Source organism: Rhinoraja longicauda, chromosome 5, assembly GCF_053455715.1.
Source record: "Rhinoraja longicauda isolate Sanriku21f chromosome 5, sRhiLon1.1, whole genome shotgun sequence".
Classification (NCBI taxonomy): domain Eukaryota; kingdom Metazoa; phylum Chordata; class Chondrichthyes; order Rajiformes; family Arhynchobatidae; genus Rhinoraja; species Rhinoraja longicauda.
The window spans coordinates 15,057,311-15,069,025 of record NC_135957.1 but is presented as its reverse complement, the minus strand read 5'-3'; the positions used below and the strand labels follow the sequence as shown (position 1 = coordinate 15,069,025).

Sequence of the window (11,715 nt, the reverse complement as noted above, 5' to 3'; positions counted from 1 at the left end):
CCACTCCCGTCTGACGATAATTAAAGCTTTGCTTGGTTTACCTTTAACTGTTTATGTTGTCTGTTTTAAGAAACGAACTTTAACACTAGTGATATTGGAGAAATATTGCCATGTTTCTCTCTTCCCTCTCTTTAATACAGTGGTAATATTGAAATGATATTACAACCACTCAATCTATAGGAAATGCCCTAAAATCCAGTACACTCACTTCTCTATATTTGGCTTTTTTAAACTCTAAAATGTAGGCAATTAGGGATACCTCTCAAAGAAATGCTTTAAATTCTAATTGAATGCTCAGGCATTCCTCTTCTCTCTGCAACCAGAATTTAACTTCTAAATATGGAACAAACTCCAAGCCATAAACTAATGCATACATACCGCAGGTGGCACTTTGATCTCTTCTTTCATCAGTTTTGTTACTTCATTGTGCAGAGTGACACTGTCCAATGCCCAACCTTTATGTGCTCGTGTTACTTCCTGCCTCATCGCAGTTAAGAATCCTAAGTACAAAACAATTTAGCTCTTTAAAATGAAATGTTTGTTGCTGTACATCAGAAATAACACAAAAAATGTTGAAGTGCTCAGCAAGTTAGGTATTGTATTTCCATAATACTTTCTGTTCCTTCCAGATTTTCAAGACATTCCAGAGTCAATGAAGCACTTCTGCACGTGACAAAAGAACCAGTTTACATAACGCGAACCCCCTTGGGAATTAAATATTGTTACAAACTGTATTCCCTAGGCATCGATTCTCTTTTACAGGGCACTAGCTGAGGTTCAATTAGACTATTTGCAATCTTAGCATTCTATTTGACCTTAATTTCCAATTGCTCAATTGGTGCTGAAACTTTGATTTAGGCCATTGTTTTCTGTATATTTGATTACTACAATAATCTGGTCATCTTCCCGTATTATTCTCTTTAACTCCCCCTCCCATTCCCATACTGACCTTTCGGTCCTGGGCCTCCACCATCAGAGTGAGGTGCAACACAGATTGGAGGAACAGCACCTCGTATCAGCTTGGGGAGTTTGCACCCCAGCAGCATGAATATTGACTTCTCTAACTTCAAGTAACCCTTCCTTTCCCTATCTCTCCATCCCTCCCCCATCCTAGTTCTCCGACCAGTCTGACTGCCTCCCCTGATTAAAATTTTATCTGTATGCTTCGTTGTCACCTTCTAGTTAACAATGATTTATTCTACATTTTCCTTGGTCTCCATCTTCTTGGATGTCTCATTTTCACACCTTACATTTCCTTATCTCTGTGTCTCCCTCTCCCCTGACTCAGTCTGCAGAAGGGTCTTGACCCGAAATGTCACCCATTCTCTCTACCAGAGATGCTGCTGGTCCCGTTGAGTTACTCCAGCATTTTGTATCTATTGGGCTCTCCATAAACTTGCATTTATCCAAAACTCTGCTATTTCTTAATTTGCTTCACATCCTGTTCATTCATCACCCCTCTGCATGCTAGTCTGCATTGGCTTCTGTACAAAAATCATCTAAATTATAATTGATTACAATTTTGATAACTCCAGAACAGTATAGTACAGGAATAGTCCCTTCTGCTCAAAATGTCTGTGCCGAGTTAAACTGATCTCTAATTGTACGTGATCCATATCCCTCCATATTCTTGTGATTCATTATAATGGGGCTATTTAAATGTCCCACATCACTGCATATTTTGAAAGGTGGCACTCAATCAAAGCAATCTATAATTGTAATTATTATTCTGCAAAGAATGCTCTGGCAGCACATTTCAAATCATGGTTTACTGTTCTTTACGGGTAGGTTACTGGTACCTACCCTGGGGATTGAAGAACCCTGTCATCCAAAACACATTGGGTCTGCCACCAAAGATCCAGTGGGAAAATTGTGTGTTTCTCTCTAGGAACTCTGTGAACCAAAATCCTAATGTAGAAGATGCCCAGGAAATCCTCTTCCATCCTGCAGGGACTCGAGCATCGAACATATTATCTAAGGCATCAATTAAATTCTGCAATTAAAAAATAAACAATCTTACAATCTGACTCTCCCAGTTGCGAACATATGCAGTAATCAATTTCTACAATCTTTTGACAAACATTGAAAAAAAGAAATACAAATATTTGCTTAGCAAGGGCGTTAAAGGTTATGGGGAGAAGGCAAGAGAATGAGGTTGAGAGGGAAAAGGAATTCATCCATGATTGAATGGCGGAGTAGATTCTGCCCCTCTGTCTTACGGTCTTGAAGGCAGGATGGTAAGTTATGTGACAGTATATTGCAGAAAAGACAACTTACACGCCCTTCAGCTTTTCAATAACTTTCAATTTCTACGTCTCCAATGCTTTATCTTTATCATGAATGCCCAGTCCCTATACACCTCTGTCCCCACTAGGAAGGTTTCAAGGCCCTCTGGTTCTTCCTCAATCTATTTTACTCCACTGAAACAGCTTGGTAGAACTCACCCTCACCAACCTCTATTCACTCTCACTTTATCCAAGTTATAATAATAATAATAATAATATTCATTTATTGTCATTGCAACGAGTACAACGAAATTAAAAAAAATAGCCAATCCTGACGGTGCGTAAAAACATATATGCAATAAATGCAAAAACAAATATATACAATTATATTAAGTACAAAAGTTTTAACAGTGTTGCCTAGTGCAGAAAGTAGTGTTCAGTTCTCGTATGGCCCTGGGGTAAAAACTGTTCTTAAGTCTGTTTGTTCGGGATTTGATCGACCTGAAACGTCGACCAGAGGGCAGATGAACAAACAGACGGTGGCCGGGGTGGGATGAATCTTTTATTATTTTGCCTGCTCTACTGAGGCAGCGTAGGCTGAACAGGTGCTCCAGGGAGGGCAGTGAGCAGCCGATGATCTTCTGGGCCGTCGTGATGACCCTCTGAAGGGCCTTCCTGTCCTTTTCTGAGCAGCTGGCATACCATGTGGTTTTCCAGTATGCCAGCACACTCTCGATGGAGCAGCGATAGAAGGACATCATGAGCTTCTCCTGCAGGTTGGTCTTCCTGAGGATCCTCAGGAAGTGGAGTCTCTGCTGTGCCTTCTTCACTGTGGTGATGGTGTTGGTAGACCAGGTAAGATCCTCTGCGATGTGCGTACCCAGGAACCTGAAAGCGGGTACCCTTTCCATACAGACCCCATTGATGTAGAGTGGGTCGTGTTCTGCACTGGTTTTCCTGAAGTCAATTATAAGTTCCTTTGTTTTGGAGGAGTTCAGGACAAGATTGTTCACTGAACACCATGCTGCCAGCCTTTGGATTTCATCCCTGTAGGCTGTCTCATCTCCTCCTGAGATGAGTCCAACCACAGTCGTGTCATCCGCGAACTTGATGATGGTGTTGGTGGGATGGGTGGGGGCGCAGTCGTGAGTGTAGAGGGAGTAAAGGATGGGGCTCAACACACAGCCCTGTGTAATGGTGGAGGAGAGGTGAGGGCCTATTTTGACGGTCTGGGGGCGGTTGGCCAGGAAGTCCTTGATCCATTGGCAGATGGTTTGGGAAAATCCAAGGTCAGAATGTTTGGTGACCAGTCTGCTCGGGATGACCGTGTTAAAGGCAGAGCTGAAGTCGAGGAAGAGCATCCTCACATAGCTCCCCTGGTGTTCAAGGTGGGTCAGTGCAGTGTGAAGAGCAGTGTCGATGGCATCCCCTGTAGACATATTTGCTCTGTAGGCAAACTGGTATGGGTCGAAGGTGGGTGGGAGGCTGGCTTTGATGTGCTGCAGGACCAGTCTCTCGAAGCACTTTGTGAGTGCTATCGGACGGTAGTCATTAAGGCCGCTGATGACAGACTTTTTCGGCAGTGGGATGATTGTGGCGGACTTCAGGCAGGGAGGGATGGTGGATTTTAAAAGGGACAGGTTGAAGATTTTTGTGAAGACCTCAGATAATTGGTCTGCACATTCCCTCAGCACTCTTCCCGTCACACCATTGGGGCCTGCAGCTTTCCTGGGATTCACTGCTCTGAGCACGCGCTTAACATCATACTCCTGCACAGTGAAGGTGTTGCTGTCAGGTGCTGGAGAGGGTGTTATGTCTGCCACTGCAGCTTTCACCTCGAAACGAGCAAAGAAACAGTTAAGTTCCTCTGCCAGCGAGGCGTCGCCGTCGGCAGTCGTGCGGTTGCTGGTCTTGTAGTTGGTGATGTGCTGGATGCCTTGCCATACCCGCCGTGGGTCATTGTTGGTAAAGTGGTCCTCAATCTTCCTCTTGTAGGACACTTTGGCATCCTTGATGCCTCTCTTCAGGTTGGTTCCAGCAGCACTGTATAGAGCTCTATCACTAGACCTGAAGGCGGTGTTACGGTCCTTGAGGAGAGACCTGACATCCTTCGTCATCCAGGGCTTCTGATTGGGATACAACCGGATACGTTTGTCGACGGTGACATTGTCAACACAGTTTTGGATGTAGCAGAGTACAGTTGATGTATACTCCTCCAAGTCCTGATCCTCAAAAATATCCCAGTTGGTCCTTTCAAAGCAATCCTGCAGCTGCGAGGAAGCTCCTTCAGGCCATGTCTTAACAGTCTTTATGGTGACTGGAGCTTTCCTCCTGAGTGGGGTGTATGCTGGAGTTAAGAATATGGACAGGTGATCTGACTGCCCCAGGTGTGGTAGTGGTGCTGACCTGAAACCCTTCTTAATATTTGAATAAACCTTGTCTAGTGTGTTTTTCCCCCTGGTAGCACATCTTATGTTAAAGGTATACCCATGGGTACTTGCCTTTTTGTCAGTCACGTTGAACAGTTCTCGTTTCAGGCATACACTGGCACATTCCCCCACTCTTTCTCTGCTACATCGACGACTTCGTCAGGGTGGTGTCCTACACCCGTGCAAAACTGGCTGATTTCATTGTCTTCACCATAAACTTCCATCCTGCCTTAATTCATCTGGACTATCTCTGACACCTCTCGCCCCTTTCTTTATCTGTCTCCATCACAGGGGACAGACCGTCGACGGTCATGTACGATGATCCTACCGACTCCCACAGCTATCTGGATTACACTTCCAACCTATCTTTTGCAAAAATGACATTCTGTATTCTCAATTCCTCCGTCTCCGCCACATCTGCTTCCAAGGTAAGGTTTTCCAGTCTAGTTAGTAAAAGTGGTCCCCCCCCCCCCCACCTTTTATCAGATGGATCCCTCACCCACATCTGAGTCCCGTGGTTCTGCTCTCGCTTTCCTTGCCCTAAACCTAGATAGTTTCCCTGGTCTTCACCTCCCAGACATTAACAAATCATTGTCTGTCCATTCTCTCCACAGACCCTGCCTGACTCCGAGTTCCTCCAGCACTTTGTATTTTGTTCAACCCATATGTTTTTGGTATGGGAGAAAACGAGCACAGAGGAAACCAACAGGGAAAATCTGCAAAATCCAGGAATTGACAGCATTCGACCAATTGGTCAGGAATGAACCTGGGTTGTTGCATCACCCTGACAGCCATTTGTTCTATAAACTTGGCGAATGGAGGAATCATGGCGACTGCTCGATAATGGATAATTATAGCATTAAAAAAGTGAATACACTTCAACTTAAACTTGTTGTCTCTCTTTCTGTATTTTGATGAAAGGTCTTCAACTTGAAAGGTAAAATGCTGCCTGACCTGCTGGGTGTTTCTACTGTTCTATATATTTTTTGTGGTTTTCCCGAAGTTTTTTTGATTTTCATGAGGGTTTGAATGGCCAGTTCCTACTTATATTATAACACTAACCTCGCTCATGATGATGGTCCCCTCTATCGCCAGCTGTAAGTCACTCAGACAGATGCGAAGCATTGTAATAACCTTCTGCATCCGGTCAATTTCTTGTCGAAGGAAAATATTAATAGAATTCAAAATTCCCATTTTTACGAGTTGAGTTTTCACCTATCAACAAAACAGATCGATTTTTTAAGGATGATATATTAATGTACACTCTCACTTATTTGTATAGTGATAAAGAAATAGTTGCTTTAAGAAATAATTCCTTTGCACCATCAAGTACATTAACTGCATTAAAGCTGGATGATTGAAAATCTAGAAACATGGAACTGCAGATGCTGGTTTGCAAAAAAAGACAAAATTCTGGAGTAACTCAGCGGGTCAGGCAGCATCCCTGGAGAACATAGATAAGTGACCTTTTGGGTCAAATTGAAGAAGGGTTCAGACCTGAAACATATTCTCCAGGAATGCTGCCTTACCCACTGAGTTCCTCGAGCACTTTTGTGCCGTTTTTGATGGAAAATCTAGTTGATTTAAGGAGTTTGCATTCAATTTCAACCAGATAAATGACTAAAATCCCCTATTAGTATATATTTTGTACTTTTAGTTAGTAAAGATAAAAAGATATGTATTTGAGAAAGGGTGATAAACTGGTGCTGAGGAGAAGCTCACAGGTTTGACCTGTAATATATGACCGTAAAATGGTTAGAAAAATAACTGCAGATGCTGGTACAAATCGAAGGTATCACAAAATGCTGGAGTAACTCAGCAGGTCAGGCAGCATCTAGGAGAGGGAATGGGTGGCGTTTCGGGTCAAGACGCTTCTTCAGTCTGAAGAAGGGTCCCTCCCTCCTAGATGCTGCCTGACCTGCTGAGTTACTCCAGCATTTTGTGATACCATAAAATGGTTAAGTAGTCTCATTTTGTCAGATTCAAATGGAAATTGCTGAAAATTTACTTCATTGGCATGAGCGTGACAGATTGGGTCTTCCACCCCACAAAATTCTTGGGTCTAGACTCCTAAATCTAAGAATAGGCTGAATTGATAATGGGGTGGGTTGCTCGTAAGTGGCTAGGAATTTATCAGCAGGTAGTGTAAGGAAATAACTGCAGATGCACTTTGACACTCCTTTGGAGGTGAGAGCTAATGTAGTTAAAGAAGGCACACAACTGAAAGGTGGGATTTAATGTTTGCTGTTGTTAATGAACTCTGCTCGATTGAGTGTCATTACAAAACCAGGCTTTTTACCGTCACTATTTCCATTGTAATTATTTTCCTTGCATTGTTAAAATTACATTTTGAATACTTTGCATTGGTTTAAATGAAGACTATCTTCCCACCAGTTCTGTCTTGGCATGGGGCAAATGGGGAGATGAGTTCTCTTCTGAATGAATCAGTCTAATCCCAAAATGAGGCCTGTCAGTCTTTCAATAAGGGTGTAGCGCATTCATTGCTTTGATGCCCTAATGAACCCACAACAGTAATAGTTAAACTCTCCGAAAGCATCTGGTGCAGACGGTGTTCCTAGCCAGTTTCTGAAATAATGTGTCAATCAACTGGACCCAGTCTTAAACAAGATCTTCAATCTCTCACTTCAACAGTCTTCTCTCCACATCTGCTTCAAGGAAACCTCCATCAAGCCAGTCCCCAAGAAAAGAAAAGCGACTTATCACAACGACTACCACCCTCTAGTTCCAACATCAAGCATAATGAAATGCTTTGAAAGACTGGTGATGGCCCGCAGCTGCGCCAGTCTCCTAGACAATCCAGCCACCTTTCCTATAATTTGCATACAGGAAAATAACTGCTGAGGACACCATCTCCCTTGCACTAAATTAATCTCTGGATTATATTGAATAAGCTCATCTCTAAATTTCTGACCTTGACCTTTAGGACTTGATCTGAAATTGGCTTCTAGACTGCTCAACCATCTAATTCAAACTCAATTGGTTAGAATTGGGCATAACATTTTCTCCACCTTCAACATTGATGCTCCTCGCGATTGTGTGCCTAATCCTCTGCTCTACTTCCTGTACATCCATGACAGTGGTCAAGTATAGTGCCCTTAATCTTTAAATTCACCAATGATACCAGTGTCAGCCAGATCAACAATAATGATGAGACGAACCACAGGAGAGACATTTAGAGTCAAGATAATTAGCTACCCCTTAAAGTCAGCAAGACAAAAGAGTTGGTTATTGATCTAAGTAAGTGAGAGGGTTAACACAACCCGAACCTCATTAAAGGAGCTGCTATAGAGATGGTCGACGGCATCACGTTCCTTGCCATCCATATCACCAGCAAACTAACTTGGTCTCTTTATACTTGATTAAAAATGCACATTAGCTTATTTGCCCTCCGAAGCATCAGAAGATTCAGCATGTCCACAAGGATTATCAAACTTCAGTAGATGTTCTATAGAAGGTCTAATGGGATGCATCCCATATTGATATGGCCACTGCCCTGTTCTTGTCCCTCTGAACCTTCCATCCCATCTTTATGGTGTATTGCATCAGGAAAGCTGGAACTATTGTCATACACCTATCACCCTGGGCCTTTCCCCTTTTCACTTCAGGGATTAGATACAGGAGCTTGAAAGCCTGGATATCAGACTTAAGAACCACTTTCCCAATTCTATCAGACTGATTAACCTATTACTTCTTTCACACGCTCTACCTTGGTGTACATGTCAATAAAGTAATCTGCATCTACCTCATGCGCCACATAATCTGGAGGCAGCTTTTTCAGCATACTATCAGCAAGTTTAAAAACAGTGGCTTCTCGGGTCTCTCCAGCTCCACCACCACTTTCCTTTGGCTGAATATTGGTAATAGTGTCGAGGATTTCAGCTGCAGTGTTACTCTGGTACCTGAACAAATGGAAAAGATCTTTTAAGGCTCAAGAATCTAAAGTTCTAGTTTCTAAAAATACAAGTGCAAAGTACTCGTTTATTAACTTGCCTACAAACTCCAACATAGTGTGAATTCCCTCCTTCATCCTTGAGCAGTCCTACTCCCTTATTACCCATTTGTTTTTAATGTACATATATAAAACCTTGAAATTTTCTTTAAATTGCTCATCATTTACTCTTTTTTGGCCCCCCTCATCAATTGCCCATTGGACAATAATCATAAGGGTTATGAGCAATCATCGCATCATAAGGGTTAGTTGAGTAATTCAGATCATTACAACAGTAAGAGCAATAATCGTATCATTAGGGTTAGTTCAGTAATTCAGAAAGGCAGGGAACAATATATAGTACAGCTAAATTGGACAAAGACTGACTTCAGTGATATAAGTGAGATCTAGCCAGGGTAAAATGAAAACAAATAAAATTATGTTTGATTGGATATTCTTTAACACAGAATATATCAAATACTGCGTAGATGCATTCCCCCAATATGAAACGATAAGCAAACCAAAGACAGGGTTCTTTGAATGATGAGGGGGACAAAGAATATGATGATCCCAAAATTGAGGGTGTATGAAACATGGCAGATGAACTATTCAAGTCAGAACCAGGCTAAATAGAATAAGCTGAGATAACCTAAAGGAGAACCCCAAATTTATCTACAAACCCCAGGTGAATATCAAGTGGGTAATAGGAGGTGGGATGGGACCTATTAGGGACAAGGTAGGTGACATGTGCTTAGAGATACTAAAGTGTTTACTAAAGATGAGGATACTGGCAAAAAATAAATAGAACTAGCAATGGTAGAGGTAATGGACAGCTAAAGGTTGATAGGCAGAATGTACTAGAAAGGCTACCTATGCTCAAACTGGATGCTGTCTCGTCCAGATGACTTGTGTTCCAGGTGGAAAAAAGGGATTGGAGATCACAAAGTAGCTCACCATTATTTTCTAGTCTTTCCTAAATATAGGTGAAGCACAATACATACAAAGCAACAAATTCACGTGTGGAATAAGTTGGTGAATAAAGTTGGCAAGCTGCAAGTATAAATTTCTGTGTGGAAAAATGATATTGTAACAAGTAATAGGTATGATTATTTAAAATTCATGGATACAGAGTGTTCAATAAAGATATGGAAGTAGAAAAGGGAAGTGGGATATCAAGGGGGGTTTTAAACTAAATGGGGGGATGTCAAATGGGATAGTCAAGGATGGAGATAAAGGTAAAGAGAGTAAAGGGATAGTTAATGACCCCAGAATTAACGGGAAAGAAAGCTCACAAAGGGATAGGGGAGTATGGCCAAGTGTAATAGGGATTAATGTGAAAGGTGAGATGAGTAAGGAATTAAAAGTATTGTACATGAATGCGCAAAGTATAAGAAGTAAAGTAGATGAGCTTGAGGCTCAGTTAGAGGTTGGTAGATATGACATTGTGGATTACAGAGAGGCTGCAGGAGGATCGGGCCTGGGAACTTAATATTCAGGGTTATACATCCTATAGAAAGGACAGGCAGGTGGGCAGAGGCGGTGGGGTAGCTCTGCAGGTGAGGGACGAAATTCAGTCCCTTGCGAGAGGTGACATAGGGACTGACGAGGTAGAGTCACTGTGGATAGAATTGAGGAATTGTAAAGGTAAGAAGACACTAATTGGTGTTATCTACAGACTCCCAAATAGTAGCTCAGATATAGGGTGTAAGTTGCAGCAGGAGTTAAAACTGGCATGTAAAAAAGGTGATTCCACTGTGGTGATGGGGGATTTCAATATGCAGGTAGACTGGGAAAATCAGGTTGGTTTTGGACCCCAAGAAAGAATTTGTAGAGTGCCTCCGAGATGGATTCTTAGAGCAGCTTGTAATGGAGCCTATCAGAGAAAAGGCAACTCTGGATTTAGTGTTGTCCAATGAACCAGATTTGATAAGAGAACTCGAGGTAAAGGAGCCGCTTGGACGTAGTGATCATAATATGATTTGTTTTAATCTGCAATTTGGGAAGGAGAAGGTTAAATCGGAAGTGTCAGTGTTGCAGTTGAACAAAGAGGACTATGAAGGCAGAAGAGAGGAGCTGGCCAAGGTCGACTGAAAAGGGATCCTAGCAGGAATGACGGTGGAACAGCAATGGCAGGAATTTCTGGGCATAATCTGGAAGACGCAGGAGCATTTCGTTCCAAAGAGGAAGAAAGATTCTAAGGGGAGTAGGAGACCACCGTGGCTGACAAGGGAAGTTAGGGATGGAATAAAACTAAAAGAAAGATGTATAACACAGCAAAGAGTAGCGGGAAGCCAGAGGATTTGGAAACTTTCATAGGACAACAGAAGGTAACAAAACGGGCAATACGGTCTGAAAAGATGAAGTATGAGAGGAAGCTGGCCAAGAATATAAAGAAGGACAGTAAAAGCTTCTTTAGATATGTTAAGAGAAAAAGAGTAGCAAAGTCAAATGTGGGTCCCTTGAAGGCAGGCACAGGTGAAATTATTATGGGTAACAAGGAAATGGCAGAAGAGTTGAACAGGTACTTCGGATCTGTCTTCACTAAGGAAGACACAAACAATCTCCCAGAGGTACTAGAGGACAGAGGTTCTAGGGGGTAGAGGAACTGAAAGAAATTTGCATTAGGCGAGAAATAGTATTGGATAGACTAATGGGACTGAAGGTTGATAAATCCCCTGGGCCTGATGGTCTGCATCCCAGGGTCCTCAGGGAGGTGGCTCTAGAAATAGTGGTCGCATTGGTGCTCATTTTCCAATGTTCAATAGAATCAGGATCAGTTCCTGTGGAATGGAGGATAACTAATGTTATTCCACTTTTCAAGAAAGGTGCGAGAGAAAACGGGGAATTACAGACCAGTTAGTCTGACATTGGTGGTGGGGAAGATGCTGGAGTCAATTATTAAAGAGATAATAATGGTGCATTTGGATAGCAGTAAAAGGATAAGTCCAAGTCAGCATGGATTTATGAAAGGGAAATCATGCTTGACTAATCTTCTGGAATTTTTTGAGGATGTGACAGGTAAAATGGATGAGGAGCCAATGGATGTAGTGTATCTAGACTTTCAGAAAGCCTTTGATAAGGTCCCACATGGGAGATTGGTGAGCAAAATTAG

The 11,715-nt window shown here is 42.3% G+C and overlaps 1 protein-coding gene across 1 annotated transcript in view; it reads right to left on the bottom strand.

Moving 5' to 3' along the window:
- Positions 1-11,715, bottom strand: part of LOC144593844 (dynein axonemal heavy chain 8-like) — a 624,642-nt gene that overhangs the window by 2,313 nt on the left and 610,614 nt on the right. Inside the window, exons 89-92 of the mRNA XM_078399962.1 lie at positions 8,418-8,574; positions 5,717-5,869; positions 1,804-1,993; positions 379-500 (exon numbers count right to left, since the gene is read on the bottom strand). Coding sequence (XP_078256088.1) covers positions 379-500; positions 1,804-1,993; positions 5,717-5,869; positions 8,418-8,574 — 622 coding nt within the window. The remainder of the gene's footprint in view (positions 1-378; positions 501-1,803; positions 1,994-5,716; positions 5,870-8,417; positions 8,575-11,715) is intronic.